At 33.1% G+C, this 24078-nt stretch overlaps 1 protein-coding gene across 5 annotated transcripts in view; it reads left to right on the forward strand.

Moving 5' to 3' along the window:
* The window catches only part of LOC145286018 (intermembrane lipid transfer protein VPS13A-like), a 965259-nt gene that overhangs the window by 365199 nt on the left and 575982 nt on the right, over positions 1–24078 (forward strand). For all 5 annotated transcript variants that reach the window (XM_080134633.1, XM_080134635.1, XM_080134636.1 and 2 more), the window contains 3 exons: positions 1394–1511; positions 3900–4062; positions 13739–13886. In XM_080134633.1, coding sequence (XP_079990759.1) covers positions 1394–1511; positions 3900–4062; positions 13739–13886 — 429 coding nt within the window. The remainder of the gene's footprint in view (positions 1–1393; positions 1512–3899; positions 4063–13738; positions 13887–24078) is intronic.

Consider the following 24078-nt stretch of genomic DNA (forward strand, 5'->3'; position numbering starts at 1 on the left):
TGAATGACATTATCATTATTAGTTTTTTGGGGAATCATCCACTGGACAAATTATTTCTTGTAATTGCACGAGCCTTTTTTAGTCTCACACAAAAACATGCGTTCACATCTCAAGCTATATTACTTGTCATATACATACGCACACACAAACATATGCGCGCACGTCCACACATGTACATATATTCAGGTTCGTGTACATACACTCACATTCACGTGTATACACACACACATGCTAACGTACGCACATGTACGCACACATGGACAAGGTCACTTCCCTTTGAAAGGAAATCCGCACATACGCAAAAGACCACTGGAAACAAGTATAAAAGCAAGAGCAATAAGCAGCATCTTCCTTTTCAGACCAGCTTCCTAGCTGGGTGGTGTACGGACCGACAGCGTGCCTTTTCGGCATGCACGCGCACGTGCGTACCTCACGCCACTTGCTACTATGTGGGACAAAAAGCCAACAGACAGTATGTACACTTTATATGCTTTCTCTCTCCATGAACTGGATTGACATTCTCACTCTTTCTCTCTCTATCTACTACTTGTGCCAGAGAACACCACCGCGTAGCTGACTGCTAACATGGCGCACAGTTTAACTGATGTCAACCCTCTATCTTTTTCTTTGTCTACACGCTGGACTATCATTCCCATTTTCCACTACATCACTCACTTCTCTTCCCACGCGCGAACAAACGATAGTGACCCGAACATGAGATGAACACACATTTCCTTTTTCCTTCTATCCTACCAACCCCGCAACAAACGATGGTTACACCCGCGCGGACATGAACACGTGTTATATCTAAAACATTCATTCTTTCAACAGTAAATAAACGACACGTTTATCTATTCCAGCAATTGAGTCTTTGTTTCATTCATTCCATTCGTTTCATTATTTTCTTTTGTAACAGGATTAGGATTTATATAACCTAGTCCTCTACATAATGCATAATAATCAATAGAGGATCGATTCTATAATAATACATATGCAATCTGCATAAATTAAAATATCATGTTAAGGTATATTGTATGACCGGGCAATGCCAGGCATCCAGCTAGTAATGCTTATAAACTGAATTGCTTTCAACCTTCTCCACAAAGAAAATGGAGGAACATTGTTCTTTCTGAGGGCTTTCATTTTTCACAAAGTTAATTTTTATGAGCAAAGAGAGAAGACTTTATCTTAATAATTGCGTCTTCCCCTCTACCTACTCACTTCTTTCTGTTTTACTCTTTGTTTTTCTTTTTTCTTTTTTTCATCTTCTTATTCGTTATCTCTTCTATCCTTTCTTCATAACATGAAATAAGTTGGGCATATGTACTTTCACTTTTATTATATAGCTACATTATGTGTAAAAAGCCTTCATGTTTTGTAAATTGCTTTCCAGGTGATGATTGGCACACCTACCAAACACAAACTGATTCCAGTTATCACATCCTCCCAAGTACAAGGATGACCATTTCCTTGTTTAATAGTGTCAAACCAGATTACAAACAACTACCTCAGTAAGTAACAACACCCTGTATTTATGACTGCTATAAATAACAGTTCAACAAAACATTTTCAATCTCATTAATGAGATCACTATTGTACTAAAATATTTAGTAGACATTAAATAAAAAATAATTCAAACTATTTTTCTTTTATTGAAAGACCATTGATTTCTCAAACAATAAAAAAAAAATTATTTGAGTAAACAATTACAAGAATATTAAATGTCAACTTCATACTCGTAAGTTAAATTTTATATTAAGACTATTCAACATTACAAAGATATATGTGTGTACCAGATGCATGTAAACATCCTTTTTTGATAAATGTGTCCTATTAATTTCAGTGTCATGTGCCGGGAAATAAGATAATCATATCTATATGTTATGGTTTAAAGTGAACGATTAATTACAATAATTAATTAATAATACATGTGCTAAAAAGGAAAAAAAGAAGAAAGACAATTTTAATGAAAAAGATTAATTGTATTAAAATTATATACAATGTGTATTTTGAATTAAACATTGACTGATCAGGATGAAATCATCTACTTATGGAAGAATAAGTTCAAGTTAGGTGAGGTAGGTAACATTTGATGTCTTGCAGCTGTGTTTTTAGTCAAGGCTAAAAAGAAACTGAGATTTTGAACCAGATGTGTCTGCTCGGCTTTGCTCGGAACATGACATCAACCGCACGGATTTGCCTATAATCTGACATAAGACGTCGATCAGCCAATCACAATGCAGAGCAACGAGCAGACAACTTTAGTGTAACTATTGGAAGATAAAATAAAAAATCTAGATGTTAGATGGAAAGCATGAAAACTAACAGAATTAAACTAACTAAATGCATTTATCAATGTTAGACAAACAACTGCAGATACTTGAACAAGTAGTTGATTTTTGTCAAGATAAAATATTGGATCCCAAAAGAATTGCATTACATGCGGCATTAGATGTATCATTGTAAAGAGAGGCTCTGTAAGCAACAAATGTGGCTGGAGGGGCACAAACCCTTTCTTAAAATATGTCACATGATTTTGAATTGATTGATTCTAGAAGTGATAGTACAGTCTAAGAACTTGGGTATTGTAGTCAATTTCTCCTTTACTTTTATTGCCCAATGCATTCAGGTAGCAAATAAATCCCCTTCCCTCACCAATCACTGGTGCATTGTGACTTGAACGATTTGTGGAACCGAAGAGCAGAGAAAGCATCATGTATACATTGAATTTTGTGGATGATTATTTCAGGTTAATAATGGTCTGTTTAAGAACAAATCTGATGCCCTGCTAGCAACTAAAAAATATTTAGCTGATATAGCCCCTTACGCTGCAGTAAAGTGTATTCATTCAGACAATGGAACGGAATTTACTTTGAATAAATTAGCTATAGCATCGAACATGAGAAATCACCCCCACCCCCATTCACCTCACCAAAACGAAACTGCTGAAAGATCATGGAAGACCCTATTTGAAATAGCAAGATGTCTACTTATTGAATGAACCAAAACTCTCCAAAAACTTATGGACATATGGCAGTAATGGCCACTGCATATATATGTAATCAGTCTTTTAATAAAAGACTATTCAAAATCCCATATGAAGTGTTCAGCGGTAAAAACAAAACAAACTTGAGTAGAATGCATATATTTGGTTCAACTTGTTCCACATTTATAGATAAGAAAAGCAAATTAAATATCCAGCATGACTGAGGTATATTTCTAGATAGAGAAAGTCCAACTTACCTAGTATTTTTTTCAGACAAAAATACAATAAAAAGAATCTGATGTGTAAAATTCACAGATATGTTTGATTTCAAAAATGATAATCTATTATACAAAGAAGACGAATTAATAGTTCCCCAAATTCATACATTAGGTGATGACAATGAAGTTGATGCTGATACAGACAAAAATTAAAACTAAATGACTTTCCTTTTTTTTATTATTTTTACTTGTTTTAATTTGTTTATTTTACACATTTATGCATTTATTTATTGTGAACAAAATTGACATTAAAACTGAAAAGACTTTCTCATTATATCAAAAACGGGCTTGCAATATTTTTGATACAACTAGTAAGGTATAATTAAAAAAAATTGGAAGATTTTATTTATAGGCAGGGTAATAGGAATTGACCAATCAAATGGAACCACACTCAATCAGAAATCGGAATCACTCAATAAAATATTTTAGAATTCTCATACATAATGTTTTCTGCCCACATGAGAAGGCATTTTGCTCTTCGTCTGCAAACTTTTACATGATTTGTATAGATTAGCTACTATTCTTCATCTCATGACATATACAGATTAGTTATCTGCTGAAAATGTTATTCTTCATCTCATAACTTTATACAGAACAAATTAATTAATGATTTATTATTTATAATTTTTTTTCAGACAAAAACTTGTGACAACTCTTCCCTCCATCAAAGTGAACATTTCTGATGAACGCTTGTTGACGTTGGTGTCTTTTTTCAATCATTTCCCACTTCCTAGCAGCACCAGTATGGTCACAATAATTGATGACACAGTGGATGGCAATAATTTTAGTACTACACTAGTAAGATTTATTTTTTATTTTATCTTTATATATTTTAATATTATATATTTAAGTTGGAAGTATAAGGAATATTATTGAAAACCCAGCTTTTTATTAGGTTGACAAGAAAGTTCTTGCAGTTTTTAACTTTTGAATTCAAATGAACATATCTCGGCTCAAACAAAAATTTATTAATCAAAATAAGCACCATACGAATAAACACACTTTTGCTAATGCAGAACAAGTATTTATGCCAATTAACATTAAAATCTTGTGTTTTGGTGGTGATGAAGTTGCTTAAGGGGTTTTTGATATCACTTAAGTTTTTGAAGCATTTCTTACACAGAAAGTTGTCGAGATGCTTGAAAATGTGATAGTGATAGGTGAGAGGTTTGGAGAGTATGGCGGATAAGGTAGAGTTTCGTGGTCTAATTCGTTTAACTTTAGCAACATGTGGTCAGGCATTGTCATGGAGGAGAATTGGGCTTTTTCTGTTGACTAATGCTGGGTGTTGTCAAAATTACTGATGCATTTCATCCATTTGTTGACAGTACTTCTGCTCCATAATGGTTTCACCTGCATTACAAAAAACATTAATGGATGAGACCGGTTGCAGACCACTAAACAGTCAGCATGACCTTCTTTTGGTGCAACTCTGGCTTCAGGAAGTGTCATGGAGCTTCGTCGGTGTCTGACGACTGAGCTGAGAATCACCAGTTGTCATAAAGAACCTTTTCATTGTGAGTCACAACCTGGTCAAGAAATGGGTTGTTCTTGTTGCATAAAAGAAGAGAAGATGACACTTCATAATGATATTTCTTTTGGTTGTCGTTCAATTCAAGAGGCACCCAGTTATCAAGTTTTATTGTTTTTTCAATCTCTCTCAAGTGGTTATAAATCGTTGTATATGTTATGTCTAATTTAGAAGCAATTTCTTGAAAAGCTGTGCATGGATTGGCTTTGACTAAAACTCTTAATTGATTGTTGTCAACATCCGATGGCTGACCACTATGCACATCATCTTCAAGACTCTTGTCATTGCCATAAAAATTTCTTAAACCACCATTGTGCTGTACATTCAATAGTGGTCCTTGTGCCAAACACTTCATTGATATCATGAGCTGTTTTGGCAACTTTTTAGGCTAGCTTGAATTGAAATAAAAAAATTGTGCAAACTTGCTTTTTTTTCTATCTTGTATACAGTATTCTGAAAAGACATAATTGTTTTAAAACGATTGCAATTTAAACGATTAGATAGAACGAAAAACATTCTTTAAAATAATATATAAAGCAAAGGTATTATAATGAAAACTTATTTGAAAATACATCATTTGAAATCAATCTTAAAAATTTTGCAAGATTCTTCTTGTCAACGTAATAATGAATGTATAATTCTGCTTCTAATGCTCCTAATAAATATTCATAAGAGTTTGAAAACCGTTTTTATGTTATTATATTTCTTTAGGTGAACAAAACTTGAAATGAGTCCTCCCCCTTCACTTTAAACTTTAAATAGACTCAACACAAACATAGGCAATCAAAAAAAATGTACTAACATAAAAGCCATTTGCCAGATCATAGTAGACTGTCATGGTCGTGTATGATAATGATAATAATAATGCTCTGCTGGATAAGTATGAATAAAACTAGGTCATTGGGCAGGCTTATTGCCACCTAAATTCCAGTGAAGACTAATGATCGTTACCAATGAGAAATCAATGGTAAGTGGATGTTGTGATAATGCAAATCCTTCTGCAAAGGTTATCGATAGAGATGGAGTGTAGTGGAAATCTGGGGAGACTTGTTGCCACTCAGATTCCAGAAGCTGTTTTCAAAGAGAAATATTTGATGATGGCCTGTATGACTACTACTACTGAGTAAAAACAATAATAATGATAACTATAATTATTATTGTTATTATTCTATTATTATTTTTTTAAATTTATTTTTTCTCACTCATAATAATGGGTTGTATTCCCTGGAGTCTGCATGACAAGTTTCTCCTGATTTCCAGTATTCTACACATCTTTCGATAACCATTACAAATGCTTTGCATTATCATGAAAGCCACTTTTGATTAATATTTCATTGGCAACAACCATTGATCTTATTTAGACTTTTAAGTGGCAATAAGTGTTTACAAGGTCCCAATTTTCTCTGCACTCTTTCAGTGAAGGCTGATTAGTGCTCTTGCTTCTCGGTCTTCCATCCTCCTTGATCTGTCATGACTATTTTATATGATATCAACTGTGGTTGATGCCATTATTATTATTTTATTTCTTTTTGCTACTCACTAGTTCTCATTATCAGTGTTTGAATGACAACTAGATTTCCAGTACGCGCAGCTGTTTCCCAACATATTTTTGTTGATCAAATGGAGGGAGAAAGTGGTCAGATTATAATATTTTTTCTTATATATTCATTCAAAAAGATATGAGCACTTTATTTTATTCCAAGTAAATGAGAAAAAACTGTATTCATTCTGTATTTATGAATCCTTCTGTCATTTATCTGTGAATTTATTCTATTCAGATTAGATTATGTTCTAAACTTGATGAAATATCATTGGATATATGAATTGTATAATAATGTATGTGTTATGAGGTAAGATGATCTACTACAGAAATAATGGACTTACCCAGAGACTACAAATATAGTTACATCTAAACATCAATTAAACAATTTGTGGCAGTTATGGCCCCAAAATCATATCGTCTATAACATACTTTTACTGACACGCTTCTGTTGCAACGAGATCAGGCTGTCTGAAGATGGCTTCCTGGCTCAAATGCACTTACATTAACACGTTCTTGTTTTTTAACTCTTTGCACAACTAAATCATATTCTGCAAAACTCAAAACAAAAACAAGTCCCTCCCTTCCTTCCATTTTTCTTTTTCCACTCCCACGTCCTTACTGGCTTCCTTACTCAAAACACACCAACCAAGAATATTATAAACCCTTTCCCTTTGCAGAACTAAATCATGTTCTGCAGGGCCGGAAAAAAAAACAGCAAAATCCACTACAAGTCTTTACTCTTATCTCTATCTTATCCTACAAAATCAGTAAATCGGAACCCATGAATAAATATAGGAAAATGTAAACAACTCAAAGTATAAAACTTCTTTTTTTCTCTGCCCTGTCGGTAGAACATCAGAATAAGCAGAGTGCCCCCCCCCCTGGCAGAGGGTAAAAATCACTCAATGAGGCAACCAGTTAGCTGTGAGTTGCTACCCATAACACTTTAAAATGTGATCCTGGTAATTGAGCTGACCTAGGCCTTGGTGCATAGAAGTTTAGGTACTGCAAAACATCACTTCAGCTCTTACTTTGGCTAGATGAGCAATCCAACCAATTAGCCAGTCACGCCAAAACCTAGCACTTACACTCAAAATGCCAGCAACCATAACAAAGAACAAAACTCAAAGGTACTTCACTATCTTTTTCTCTATCAACCAAAAATAGGCAAGTATTAATTAAGTGCTAGAAGGCAGTAGCAAGGGTCAATCTATTGGTAGGCCCAGAACTCAACATGTCATCTGAACATGTATTTTTGAGGACATAATGAACAAGAAATAGAAAGTGCTTGAGAACTCCCTTACTGAAAGAGTATATCCTCTATGTAGCTCCAACATGCTCAAGGCGAATGCGCTTTCCCCTTACTATGCCTCAATTTTGGACTCTGAGGTGGGAGCATGGTTGCTGAAAAATAAATCCCAAAGTCCATGGCTGAAAAAAATACTTCCCCTTCAAAACCCTTTAAAGAAACCATTCTAATGACTCTGATCTCTCTAGCTCAGACGATGAAAAAAGATCCAAAACTAGGAAACTCATACCACCTACATGCAAAGGAAACTCCTTGAGTGTGCTAGTTATTGAGTTAACAGAAAAAGAAAAGATTGGAGACTTATCACATTTTTTAATACAAAAAATATTATCAACAAAAAGTAAACCTAAAACAATTAAAAAAAATAAAAGATGGAAATTTATTTGTTGAAGTAACTAATTATAAAGATGCTCTTTCTCGACTTAAAATGGAGAATTTTCATGAATATAAGTGTAAAGTCTTTCCATATGAAAGACTAAATACTTCAAAAGGAGTGATTCAAAGTGCAAGATATCATTAGCAACGGATGAAAAAGTAAAAACTGAATTGAAAAAACAAGGAGTGATCAACATAAAAAGACGCAATAAAATAATAACTACTAATTTCAACCCAAAGAAATCAAGATCAGCTACTTAAATGGAAAAGTAGATCCATCCATTCCAGCTCCATTAAGGTGTTTTAACTGCCAAAAATATGGATATCAAAAAGAAGTCTGTAAAGGGAAAAGAATATGTGGAAAATGCGGCAACAGAGGCCAGACCACACTGAAGAAGGTGACATGTGCTAACTGCAAATAAGATCATCATCCCGTCTTCTCTAAAATATGTAAAACATATAAAAAAGAAAAAGAAGTAATGGAAGTAAAGTACAAAAAAACATAACTTTCCCAGAAAATAGTTGATACGTACTTGAAAGACAACACATATGCTGAGACAACAAAAATGACAACTAAACCATGCCAAAAATGGTAGGATCCTTCTACTGCTCCAGAAGATATCTCATTGTTGATGCAATTCTCTATCTATATAAAAGCCAAGTACGTCCAAGGATGGAGTACTGCTTCCACATCTGGGCAAGAGCTGCTAAAAACAGCCTATCCTGCCTTGACAGAGTACAAAATAGACTTTGTGGCTTAGTAGGTGATGCCCTTTTCTTTCCCCTGCAACCTCTCTCCCACAGAAGAGACATTGCAAGCCTGTCTTTATTTTATCATTACTTCCATGGCAAGTGCTCATCTGAGCTCCAATCTCTGGTCCCACCTTGGCAATCTTTCATGAAAAACACCTGTCCAGCTGAAACCACTGTCAATAATTTTCCCCATTCTTTATCCGTGCCTAAATCAAAACGTAGATTCCATGAACAAAGCTTCTTTCTTAGAAGTGCACACCTATGGAACTCTCTTCCATTTGCCTGTTTCTCACCTGACTACAACTTGGATGTCTCCAAGTCCAACATAAACAAATTCCTGATAAATCGCCCCCCTTAAGTAAGACACTTCATCAAATCTCCATTACTAACGATTACTACGATATTATCCCATTGATTACTGTACACGCAATAATCCTTATCCCCGATTGGCTTCAGGATTGGCTTTATTTCATGTAAAAAAAACATTAAAGAATGGACAGAATTTCAAAATAGTCTAAAAGAAAAATACTCAACTCTGGATAACAAAACAATAGAAATAATAAATCCAAACAAAGAAAATAAGATTACAAGAGAAATGTTAAAAAGAATATCACAGAAAACAACAAAACAATCACCAGAAACTAATAAAAATATAATCAATGATAAAACAGCAAATAAAGAACGCTCCAGAAAACAGATTTCAAATATTAGAAAAAATTAAACCAAAAACACCATGGATAAAAAAAGGAAACAAACACAATTAATCAAAAAAATGAACAAGAAACCAAAACAACAACATCCCCAGAATCAGAAAGACCTCCAGATCTAAACAAAAAAAAAGAAAAAAATCAGTAAAACACTTCACTAAAGACAAAAACTCTGACAAAAGCAAAACATTTCACCAAAGACACAAACTCCAACCAAAGATAAACCCTCTACTTCTAAAGAGATGGAAATAGAGGAAAATTAAATAACCTCATGGATAGCAATTAAAAAAACAATAAATCTGGAATGGAATTGTTGTGGAATAAAATCTAATTATAATGAACTACTTATACTTATTTCACTATTAAACCCAGCCATTGTCTGCTTACAAGAAACCTTCCTAAAAAGCAAAAGCAATTTTAAAACACCAAACTATGAACAATACAACTATTTCCATAACACAGACCTTCATGCTAATGGAGGCACCTCAATTCTTGTAAGGAATGACATACCTCAAAGTAATTTCTCTGTCAAAACAAATCCCCAAGCAATCACAACTCAAGTCACATTACACAAAACAATCACAATCTGCTCAATATACCTCCCCTCTAGGAACCAATAAATGAAAATTTAATAAAACAACTACCTTTTACCTCCTAGTAGACTTTAACTGCCACAGTACGCTATGGGTAGGTAAAGTCACAAACTCAAAAGGAAATAAAATTGAACAAATAATTAACAAAAATGACTTATGCCTCCTCAATCAAAAAAATCCCATATACTAATATCCAACATACGGATCAACTAGTGCCATTGATCTTACCATGTACAATCCATCGAGCTTCTTGGATTACACATGGAGCACCTACAAAGAACCATGTGGAAGTGATCACTACCCTATTATAATCAATTACAATAACTCCATCCAAAAGCACATACCCAGATGGCATACAAACAAAGCCAACTCGGCCAAATTCAAAGAACTTTGTTCACTACAATTAACAGAACATCAAATCCAAACAATGGAAGAATTCACCAAAGTACTCATAAAAATAGCAAAAACAAACAAATGGTTTAATCCAGAATGTGAAACAGTTATCAGACTGAGAAAATTTAAAAAACAACTTACCAATAACTCAGTAGAATACAAACACCAAAGAACTTAAAGTCGAAAAATAAAGAATCCAAAAGAATTAGCTGGCAACAACTTGTTAACAATATCAACATCACCACCAAACCCAAAATAATCTGGAAGATGATTAAGAAAATATCCAGAAAATATAATCCTAACCCAATCAAATGTCTCCTCACAAAAAACAGAAAATAACTGAAAAAAAATATTGCCAACACACTAGCTGAAACTTTTTCCAAAAATTTGTCAGAACACTAGAATAAACAATGTCAAATGCTTAAGAAACATAAACTTTAACTCCAAAAACCAAGAGGTTACAATGAAAACTTCTCATTCATTGAACTAGAAACCGCCATAGAAAAATCCCACAACTCGGCCGTAGGACCAGATGATGTGCACTACAGTTTCCTTAAACAAATCCTGTCCGAATCATTTAAACTCCTTCTCCAAATTTATAATAAACATTTGAAAAAATAATCAATAATAATTAAAAAAAAACTCAATGTGGATACCAAAAAATCAAGAATGTATAGACCACATCACTAGCCTTGAAAATTACATCAGAGAAGCTTTCATTAATAAAGAAGATGCAACATCTGTTTTTTTTTGTTTTTTTTCGATCTTGAGAAAACATACAAAACTACCTGGAAACACGGTATCATAAAAGATTTCCACAACATTGTACTAAGAGGCAGATTACCTGAATTCATAAAAATCTTCCTAAGAGACAGATCTTTCCAAGTTCGCAGAGACACTTTTTTATCAGACCTGCAGAATCAAGAAGGAGTAGTACCTCAAGGCAGCATATTGTCAACAACTCTCTTCAGCATCAAAATTAACAATATTATAAAAGAACTCTCTCCTGATATACATAGCTCTTTATACGTAGATGACTGCATAATCAGCTACAGATCAAAATACATTCACACCATCAAAAGAAAATTACAACACAACATAAATAAAATTAATAAATGGACAACAAGAAATGGTTTCAAATTTTCCAAAACTAAAACAAAAAGTATCCATTTTTGTAACCAACACAAACTTCATCCTGACCAACCTTACAGATTGAAGGTGGAAAAATTCTATTTGTAAATTAACACAAGCACCTAGGAATTGTTTGGACAAAAAATTAAACTTCATTCCCCATATCAATTACATTAAAACCAAATTTAATAAAATACTACAACTCCTAGGAGTTATCTCCCATACAGACTGAGGAGCCAACAAGAACACACTTCTCAAACTATATAGAGCATTAATCAGATCTAAGACTATGGCAGCTTTATACATCCATCCACCAGAAAGTCATAACTAAAATCCCTCAACACAATATGCCACTCCAGACTAGCACTTGGAGCATTTCAAACCTCCCCTGTAGAAAGCCTATATGCAGAAGTGCATGAAACCTCCCTAATGCTCAGAAACCAAAATTAGGAGCCAACCCCACAAACCCAGCACACAATGGCACTTTAATCCCAAATCGTAAACACATTTCCAACCAAAAAGAAAATACAATCAAAACTTTTGGACTCCGAATAAAACCGATCTCCAAAGAAGCAAATCTACCCATAACCAGAATCCATGAAACTGTCCTACTCAAAACCTCCCTGGAAAATCGTAACCCCCAACATCGATCTAAGTTTAAGTAAACATAAAAAGAAACATAACCATCCAATAACATGAAGATCTCAATAAAATCAAAGAAGAGTATCCAAACCATACACACATCTATACAAATGGATCTAAACAAAATAACACAACAGCTAGTGCAGCAATACTCAACAAATAACCAAAAATATCAAGCAAACCTCCCAAAAGAAAGATCAATTTTCAGTGTCAAAATACATGCTCTAATCCTTGCTCTCAGTCTAGCCTCCAACAACATTTATGATCCTTTCAGACACCCAATCTATTTTAATAGTCAAAGGTAACAAATTAGCAGATTCAGCAGCAAGAACTGCCATAGACCTCCCAATTGATGTAAATTTTAATATTCTATACACAGATCTTAAGACATATCAACACATACACAAAAAAGAAATGGCACAATTACTGGAATGAATATCCTAAAAACAAACTTCACGAAATAATATCAAAAGTGAAAAAACAAAAACAAAATACAAAACTAAATAGAAAAAGAAGTCAAACTAAAAAGAAATAAAATAAGCCATACACATTTAAACCACTCATATCTCCTAAAAAAGAGAGCCAACCAATTTGTATTCCTTGTCAAACGCCACTAATAATAAAACGTATACTAATTGAAATGCAATGGTTTTGTAACAAGGAATAATTTCTACAAAGAAAAAATATGAAGGATCTATTCGATAAAAACAATCCGCACATCATACTTTCATATCTTAAAAATTTGGTCTATCAAAAAAATTAATAAGAATTCACATATACAACAGCCAGAGCAGGAGGCAAAGACATCCTGAACCCATATAGACACTCGGCATAAAATAACCCAAAGGGTTGACATGCCATAAAACTCAACAAAACAAACAAACTTTTACACTTTTATCAACCTACAAGACTACAACAATATGTAAGGAATGACTATAATAATATTGTTTAATTAAATTATTTTCATGTGTTTGTTGGTAAAATGACAGCCAATCAATGGTATAAAAACAACAATAATCCTAATATGAAAGTAATGATATTTGCTTTCAGAAGAACTCTATTATTGTTTGTAGTTTGCTTATTCTAGTGATAATAAAGTGGGCTTTTTCATCATTTAAGTAAATGTAGATTTTTCTTAATATTTATATGATTACAATCTGTTTTCTTTTACATGAGTTTAGCCTTATCTGTGGAGTAATTAATATATTATCCAATCGAAACACTTTTATGTGGGAGGTAACACTGCTGAACTTTTTTCATTTCATTTCTTTTTTTCATTCCATTATTCATTATTGACATTTTGTAATGAAAAATTGAGGTGCCAAGGCGACCGCATCTGGTATCAAAGCCAGTTAGTTAAAAAAATAAACATATACTACATTCAAATATTTGTCATGATATAAATCTTAATTTTGAGTATGAATATTATTACCCATTTTGTTTCCATCTGTATTTCAGTTTCATTCAATTGTAAGCATCACCTCTCTTTTCAAACAGGATTCAAAAGACATCCAACCAGAGATTGATGTTGTCACTCTCCGTCGTGTACGTTACTCAGTATTAGGCAGAAATGTGATACCCAAATCTAGTAATACACCTTCCGATGTGCTTTCACCAGAAGAATATTTAAACAGACAGAATAGCCGTGAGTTTTTCCTTTTTATTAAATTAATCATTAATTAGATCCATTCATAGTATTATTAGTTCCATTTTATGGGGTCATATTTTTTTCTAGAATAAAATGTTGATAATTAGTGATTTAATTTGAAAAATAATTTTAAAAAAAAGATGCATATCTAAAATTACTCTGTTCTATGTTATAATTAATTAAATTTATTAATTTTTAATTTTTTCATAAATTTTAGATTTTCTTCTTTAGAAAACATGTTAAAATGAGTGTAAATAGATGACTTGGAATTTCTAATATAAGATTAAAGTTCTGATTTATCGTTTTTGTCAATAGATTTGGCTATACCTACTCTCATATTATAAATGAATTATAGAATGATGCTTTAATAATTTGACAGAAAAAATTATAAATTAATCAAGGTGATATAATAAAAATATGCATAAAATAAATTACCATGGTTTAAAAAAATGTCCCTTCTACAAAATTTTTCACTAAGCTTATATATATGTACTAGCAGTTCAACCCAGCTTTGATCAAGCCCTATGTACTGCTCATAACTTTATGTGCATGTGTATGTATGTGTGTGTGTATATATATATATATATATATATATATATATATATATATATATATATATATATATATATATATATATTTATTAAGTTTTACTCATATCAAGGTAACCTACATCTAAAATTTCAAGTGTTTACACCAAAATTGGTGGAAGAGTTTGGTAGAATCACTTTTAACTTTGACCTCTTAGCCCAATTTTCACCCAAAAACTGATAAAAAAGCTTGTTGCATGTCTGAATACCCTTTATGTAATATTTCAAATGTTTAGACCCAAAATATTCTAGAGACCACAAAGTTCAAATCTTTTGAATTTTGACCTCTTGATAGCCAAATTTTCGGCCAATAATCAATTAAAAAGCTTGCCTTATGTCTGAATACACTTTACATAAAATTTCAAATGTTTAGACCAAAAATTGGCAACATTTATTGTTTTAGACTCAAATCAAGTTAAAAAGTTTGATCCATATCCAAGAAACATATATCTAAAATTTCAAGTGTTTAGACCCAAAATTGGTGGAGGAGTTTGGTAGAGTTTTCAAAGGTCAAATCGTTGGACAGCCAAATTATTGGCTGTAAACCAATTAAAGAGATTTTCCCAAATCTCAGTACGTCTTATGTCAAATCTCGAGTCTGTAGAATGAGAATTAACAGAGTAATTTGGTAGGGAAATGTACACACAGACAGACAATTTCACTTTTATAGATATATAGATTTTGCTTTATATTAATGTCATTCATCTCCTTTAAACTACTTTTAAATGAATATATGTTGCGAGTTGCATCATGAGTGGAAAAGATTAAAAAAATAAGCAGAAATTCTAAGGAGGAAATTATCCACATGTGTGTTCGATAGAGAGAAGAAATCTTTACTAAACACAAGCAAGGGATTATGGGATTATTTACAAACAAAAGGAGATAATATAAATGACGAGTTATCGGACTTTCAACACCTCCACTTGCTCTTAAAATGTTATTGTGTGGTTTTTATTTTATTTTATCTATTTTTTTTTTTTAATGTGTAAGAGGATCATATCAGTAAAATCAGAATAAAAGTTCTTAAAATTTTTCTAGTTTTGCTCGAATTGGTTTTGTCATAATGTCAGCTAGCATATCTGTTGTGGGACAATAAATTATTTATATACTCTTGTTATTTAGAGCATCCCTGATAAAATGGTATTTTATATCTATATGCTTACACTTTTGTCAGTGTACAGGAAAGCACTTTGATTATCCTTAAATATCTTAATGGGGACATATTTTTGATGTGAGTACATTTCTGTGAGTAGCTGTGTGAGGTACATTCCTTCTTAGGTAGTTTTTGCTAGTGCCATGTATTCAACTTTGCACGTAGATAACACAACCGTGGGTTATTTTTTTGATTTCCAGGAAATATGTGGGCCATTTTGGCTTAAACTGAAACAATACTCAGACGTGCTTCATCTATTGTGTTGGTCCGATGCCCAGTCAGCATCGCTGTATACAATTAGCTGGAGTTGATAATGCGTTTTTGTGTAGTATAGGTAGTACTGCGTAGTGCCCTCTATGTACCTCAGTACATGTTTGCCTGTTGTCCAATACTGTTCATGTAGTTCGGATAGATGTTGTGATAGTTTTCTGACAATATAATTCAGATCTGGTCGAGTACAGATCGTCAAGTAAATTAAACTACTGATGACTTCACAATATTTTCTAGGGTTGATTATGTCATCAGAGTTATTGATTGAATTCAACTTTTGTTCACATGGTGTTTTCCTGGGTTTACAGTCAAACATGTTTGTTTGGGACAGGACGTCTGCAGTGTTTTAGACGATCCCGTCCCCATGTAGGTAATGGTGGAATGGATGTATTTAATGGTAGAGGAATTGAAAAGACGAAAGGTCGCATAATGAAGACGAAAATATACCGTTATATATCAACAAAACAAATGCAATTTATTTGCATAAATATACAGGAAAGAGTGATAGAAATGATAGGAAGAATAAGAGCTCATTGAGAGATGAGTACCGTTACTTGCGGTTGACTGGCTAGTCAGGAACGCGGTGGTGGCTCATAGCTCCACCGGAGCGGTGTTTGTCACATGTTGACTGTTTGAGTGTTCAGCAGAAAAGAGAGTGAAATATGAGAAACAGGAAGTGACGTAGGTAGGTCGCTCTTCTGAGTTAAAGGGCGACAATCGAGTTAGGCTGAGAGTGTTCAACCGTGGCCTTCGTTATAAAGATGGCCGGCCAGCTGAAAAAATGACGTCATCGCCGAGGTCCCAACAAGCAAGATATGTGGAACTCTTAGACTGTCAATAATGAACAGTAATTTTTACAGACAGCGTTACAAAACTTCAAAATTGGATTAAAATAAAGAAAGAACACGATGATTTATACTGAAACTCATCTAATATTAATAATAAAAAAATTAAAAAAAAAAACACAAGTTATTTGTTTAAGTATATTAGCAATTGAATATTTCGTTGTATTATAGATTTTAAAGATTAGAATGCGTTCTTTAATTACTTATAAATTACATTTTAAAAAGTGAAGGAACACGATTTGATTTGAAATAAACTTGAAGTTTATTTAATATAATTAAATGAAAATTATGCATGTAAGATTATGAATATTTGAAGCAGAACACAAGCAAAACATTTGATATGAGTTAAGACAATAAACAAATATTAAAATAAAACTTTTTTTTTTAAATCAAAATGAATATTTTTTAATCAAAATGAACAATATTTTTTTTAATCAAAATGAATATTTTTTAATCAAAATGAATATTTTTTAATCAAAATGAATATTTTTTAATCAAAATGAACCACAATATTTTTTCAAAATCAAAAACAATATTTTTAATAAATTCATGAAATATTGCACAGTAAAAAAATAATTAACCTAAAGAAAAAATCATTTTTCTTATTTAAGATTATTTCACCACATAACAAAAATAACATGCAAAATCATTTTTTTATATCCATATTTTCAGTTTGTTAAAATACGTGGGTTTGTATTACTGCACACATAGATTCGAAAAAGTTGTCAAAAAACAAATATATAACAAATAAATGTTATCAAAGGCAAGATAAGTTACTTTTCTGCCAAACTGGATATATTTTTTGTGTTTTTATTCAATGTAACATGTTTATTCAGCTCGAAAAACATACAGTGTTTACCGATGTATTCGAAAATTCAAGATGGCGTCTCACACCCTCTTTAACACCGTAAGTTTGGAAAAAGGTGTTATAAATAAAAAACTATTCAAAATACTATTAAAAACCCGCCGAATATATGTCAACCTATGTCACGGTAACATATATTGAGCGAGTTTTTAACAGTATTTTATCCGGTTTTTTATTTATAACATCTTTTCCCACACTTACCGTGTTAAAGAGAGAATCAGACGCCATCTTGAATGTTCCAATACATCGGTAAACACTGTATGGTTTTCGAGCTGAATAAACATGTTACATTGAATAAAAACACGAAAAATATATCCAGTTTGGTAGAAAAGTAACTTATCTTTCCTTTGATAACATTTATTTGTTATATATTTGTTTTTTGACAACTTTTCGAATCTATGTGTACAGTAATACAAACCCGTTACTTTTCTACCAAACTGGATATATTTTTCGTGTTTTTATTCAATGAACATGTTTATTCAGCTCGAAAACCATACAGTGTTTACCGATGTATTGGAACATTCAAGATGGAGTCTGATTCTCTCTTTAACACGGTAAGTTTGGGAAAAGATGTTATAAATAAAAAGCCGGATAAAATACTGTTAAAAACTCGCTCAATGCATGTTACTGTGACATAGGTTGACATATATTTGGCAGGTTTTTAATAGTATGTTGTATAGTTTTTTATATATAACACCTTATCCCAAACTTACCGTATTAAAGAAAGAATCAGACGCCATCTTGAATTTTCGAATACATCGGTAAACACTATGTTTTTCGAGCTGAATAAACATGTTACATTGAATAAAAACACGAAAAATATTTGGTAGAAAAGTAACTTATCTTGCCTTTGATAACATTTATTTGTTATATATTTGTTTTTTGACAACTTTTTCGAATCTATGTGTACAGTAATACAAACCCAATTACGTTAATGAAATGAAATGAAAAGACCACGAGTGAACGCGCGTTTTTTTTTTTTAGTTTGGTTTCATATATATATATATATATATATATATATAAGTATTTTTAAATTTCATCTTTCTCGCTTTAAAAAAAAGTTTGAAAATTTTATCAGCTGGCATAATTTATTTTTAGATATTGAAAAATTTCAGGAAAATTAATTTTTGCTAGATTTTTAAAACACGTGTTTTAAAGAATCGATGTTGTCTCGCATTTTCATTAGTTTTGTATGCTGTAAAAATTTTTTTTTTAATATTAGCAATTTATTTGAAGCTTCTTTTGAATGGTAAAAAATTTAGGATGATAATATTGAATTAAATTATAGTTACATCGTGTTAAATACAGTGGGGGGGGGAGCACGTTAAAACTTACTTTGCTGAATGGAGATGGTGTAAAATCTTTTTTTTTTTTACTGCATTAAGATTCTTTATCTTTCGGAAATGAAAATACTGTCACTTTTTGGTCCTTTATGATAATTTCCTCAGCAATTTGGAACGATGCACCGTGAAGGCATTTTAATAAAAAAAGAAATATTACACTGACTCCAAGACGTTACGAGTGCCTACCGGTGACTACCGGTGTCACTGGTAAGGACTATCCGTGATGACGTCAGCAGATTAAATTATTTTTGCCCACCGGCCATCTTGTCTTTTAAGACGGTCTTGGTTCAACTCCCACAATACTCCCTTTCTAGTTAGCTGGAAGCTAGAGAAAAGAAAATTGGAGAAAAAGCATGCATATATGTGTTTGCGTGTGTGTCCACTGTATAGAGAACGAGAGAGAATTTTTTTATTTATTAAGTAGCAGGGTGTAAGGATAGAGTTGCGATGTTAAAGAATATCAGAAAAAAGTGTTCAAACTTGTACAACTGTGGGATGGTCATAGGAATGACGTTATGAGTTTGAGTGCAAGTGTTGCGGTCATAGACTGTATTGCCATGGAGTCTCTGAAGCGTGCGCAAGGGTCAGTACGGTGGGTTGAAGTTGGTTCGCATTGGTCGCGAATGTGTCGACTACACGCTTACGGTCACAAGTGGGTCTGCGAGGAAATTTGTCCGTCCGTAGAGAGCGGTGTCAACGTTGTTCAGGTGCTTGGGCGTACTCAGTGGGTCGGTACGGTCTGAACGTCCAGGATGAGTGTATCAGTGTGCATGATGCAGCTTACTCATGTTAGCTGGAGAACTTCGGTGAGGTGAGATGAATCGTTGTGAAATCCAGGAGTGTACAGTGTTTGGTGAACATCTTTGTGTTGGTTGTCGCGTTTGTTGCTAAAAAAGGTTGATATCCTGTGAGGTGTTGCTGGAAAGGGTTGATATGCCGTGGAGAGACTTGATGTGCATAACATGACGCTGGAGAGGCTTGTTGTCGCTTTTTCCTTTCCATAATTGTGGAAAACTGGAGTTGAAATAGCGTGAGAGTTGCTATTTGAGTTTTGCAGTGGGCTTGTTGCCACACGTTCTCCATGATGAAATTGAAAGCTGAAATATTTTTTTTGTATTAGCACATGGCAAAAAAATATTTCGATAAAGTGAAGAAAGTTTAAAGTTTTGATACGTAGCTAATTTCTGGTGTTGAAAATACGTGGAAAACATATTGAAATTGCTATTGAAGTTGTTAGGAACCTCGTTTAAATAAGGAAGTAATTTTCGTTCGTTGTAGCAGTGGATGCATGTCGCTGGAGTTACGTCTGTGCTATAGTGTGACGTTCGTTCATTACATGTGCGTAATCATGTCTCTTCATGCGAAGTGTTTCTCGGCTGAGGTAAACAAGAGCGGTGTTTGTCACATGTTGACTGTTTGAGTGTTCAGCAGAAAAGAGAGTGAAATATGAGAAACAGGAAGTGACGTAGGTAGGTCGCTCTTCTGAGTTAAAGGGCGACAATCGAGTTAGGCTGAGAGTGTTCAACTCCCACATGTTTGACCGTTCTAGTATTTTTGTTGCATACTTTTCTTGGCTCATTTGTATCTAGCCTTCAGCTATGTTGAAATCTATCCCTAGAAAATGATGGAGTTTTCTCAGGTCTTTCATTTTGAACTCTGACATTAGCATCTGTTTGGTGATGTTCAGTCAGTCGATGTTATCAGCAACGATAATTAAATCATAATGACTCTTTCTTTATCATTATGACGTATATAGACACAATGATCTACTTGGTACTGGGTAAAGTTATTTTTCATGAGGCGATCATGGAAAGTCCAGTTCCAGTTTCTGCTCAATTATTTTAGGCCATACTGGGATTTGTTTAGCACACAGACTGGTTTTTCGCATGTTTTCTATTTTACTTTAAATCCCTCTGGTTGCTCCACATAAATTTCATAATCAATTGGGGCATGGAGATATGCTGTTTTCATATCCATTTGATTTACGATGAGATCGTACTTTATAGGTATGTGGCACATCATATGTGGCTTTGTAGCTGTAGTTGACGTTGATTAGTGTGTGATCATTTTCGTTCTGAATTACTGTCACATAGTCCTTTAGGAAGTTGGGCTGTTTGCATTCTCGCCTTGGGTATCTTTCAGTATAGCTATCCTCTTTGATGACACTAGCTGACAACATCAGGTCGTTTAGGGTCTTCCATTTTTAAATTTTTCATTAAGTTTCATTGGGAAAGATCCTTATAATCATCACTTGGTGGATAGATTTGTGTGTGTTCATCAATGAAGCATTGTCAATGAATTTAACTTGTCTATATCTATATACTTTTCCATTGTCTGGGTAATAGACTACATATGCTGGGCTGTTTCTGTCATGTCCAATGAAAATTCCTTTTTGGCATTTTGTGTCTAGTTTTCCTCCTTTATTAGACATAATACACCGAGCCAGTGCCTTTTTGAAACATCAGGTTTTCTCCCCATTATTTCATGATAGTCTGCTTTAAACAGTTGTTGAAGCACCTGTTACAGATGTTATAACAGCTTAAGTCCATAATGTTTTGGGTAAGCTGCTTTCCATGATCATGCATCTTGTCATTTCAAATAATTTTTGCTAATTACTCTGGGTGGTTCCATTTTGGTGTGGCAAGTATGGTGCCGAGGTCTTATGTTGTTTTGGCAGAGAAATTTTGGAAGTCGTTTGACTTGAACTCCGAACTATTGTCCGATCTCAGTATTTTTATTTTAGCATAGGGAGAAACATCTGCAATGAATTTTTCAGCAGCAAGTGTAATGTCACTTTTATTTTTGATGAAGTATACGAACACAGCATCAGAGAAATTATCAGTAAATGAAACAGCATATGTGTTTCTGCTAAAATCTGACAGGTCTCTGGGGCCAGCTAGGTATGAGTGGACCAAATATAATACAGTAGTCGCCTGTTCATCAGGGTGTTTATTCCTACTTTGAAAAACTTTCCCTTGAAGACAGATGTCACAATTTTTGCTGCTCATGTCTTTATTTTTTATTTTCATTCAACTGACTACATCAGGTAATTTTGCTAAGTCATCATTGTTACAGTGGCTGAGTATTTTATGCCATGTGTAAATATCAACATTGATGAGGTAGTATAGTCTTTTGTGTACATATATTTTAAATTTTGTACCTTTTTTATGTTTGAGTACATTTTCATTTTCTTTGAAAAATAATCGTTGCTTTGTTTTTAGTTGTGGTTTTTGCAGAAAATATGCCCTGTGGGTAGGCGGGTATAAGGAGCACCATTTTTAAGTAGCTGTGATGCAGTTTCCATTTATGTCTAGTAGGCGTACTTCGGTGTCTTCTCTTTTTAGTATTATATTGCTAGTTTTTGTTCCATCAGCTTACTCTATATAGTGGTTTTCTGATTGGAATGTTTCATCAAAGTTTTTAAATTTCTTTGCATCTCTAATGATATGGAAAGTAGCTCCTGCATCAACTAGTCAACCCATGGGGGATATCGCTTGTGTATGTAGTAGTTTTTCATTTTAAATGCGAATGTATTTTCTTTGCTATCTTCTACCTTTTTCATGGTATCCCTTCATTTATAGCAGCGGGACTCTCTCTTGTGAGTGGTACTTTTTCAATAGTTACACCATGGTTTTCGTTTTTTTGTCATTGTTGGGACAGTTTTTTGATAGATGCCCTTTTTCCATTACACATAAACCACGTGGTGTCTTGGCCATCATGATTATTGCCCCTCATAGTAGTTCATGAAAAAGAGTAAGTTAATTTCATGATGTCGTCACTGCTCGACTAGTCTTTGTGTTGCAACATTTCTTCTTGGTTTGAAATTTCAGGAACATTAGTTCCTTATTGCTGTGGGTTACGTAGGGTCAGAGTGGCTAGATAGTCCTTTTAGTATCATGGCAATGACCAAGGTATCATCCACTTTTGTCCGGTATTCCTGAAAGCTGGTAAAATGGTTTCTGTCTGTATTATATAACCTGTGACTTTCTTTTTGAAAGATTTTAGTTATGTATATGAAAAAATAACCCTTTGCTTTCCTTTTCCTGCATAATATTTCAAGGGTTTTTCTTCCGTTATCTGCAGCTTCTCTCATTAACAGGGATAGACTTTTATCATCTACGAACTGTTCAAGTTTGGCATAAGCTTCTTCATTTCTCTTATTATCATCTCCATCTCGTATGGGATTTACACCCAAGAGAGCGTCTTTTAGACCAGGCATACGAAGATGGCCTAAGAATTTAATTTCTCAAATTTTGTATTTTGCTTCATCTCCGTTGACAGTTTTTTATTATCTCTACCGGGTGCACAACCTTTTGCAAGTTGCATCGTGAGTGGAAGAGATTAAAAGATAAGCAAGAATTCTAAGGAAGAAAAATATCAACTTGGGTGTTCGATAAAGAGAAAAAATCTTTATTAAACATAAACAAGGGATTATGGCATTAACAAACAAAGGGAGATAATAACAAGACAAGAGTTATTGGACTTTAAACAATATACACATATACTAGACTTTTTAGCCTGTTAAAAACTGGCAAAATTTATAGCTTGTTAATTACAATGAATGTTTTATGCCAAACTTCCAGAGTAAATGTGATATTGTGGTAACTAATCCCTATTAATACCTAATTGTATATCAAATAGATACTATAATACTTAGTCCCATACAAAATTTCAGTCAGATCAGTCTAGTAGTTTCTTAGAAAAAGTAGAACAGACAAACAGAATAAGAGAAATATAATATAGATACTAGTCTTTTTAATTTGTTAAAAACGGGCAAAAGTTATAAACTGTTGACTTAGAATAAGTGTTTTATGTCAAATTAATATGGTTCTATTTGTGTTCATTTTTGTATTAAATCTAATCCTTATTTATCAACTGTGCATTGAACAGATACCATAATACTTAGTTTGCTGCATGTTATCATAACAGATGGCCATACACAATTTCAGCCAAATCAGCTCAGTAGTTTCCAAGAAAAATTGTTATGAAGTGGCAGACAAACTAAAAGAAATATGTGTGTGTGATTTTGTAAAATCTCTACTAGATTAAGTTGTTATGAAAATAATATAAGTTTTGTATTAATATTTTATATATTGGATTTTTTTTAACATAAGTTAATAAGATGG

This window comes from Euprymna scolopes, chromosome 10 (assembly GCF_053919585.1).
Source record: "Euprymna scolopes isolate OS-2025 chromosome 10, ASM5391958v1, whole genome shotgun sequence".
NCBI lineage: Eukaryota > Metazoa > Mollusca > Cephalopoda > Sepiida > Sepiolidae > Euprymna > Euprymna scolopes.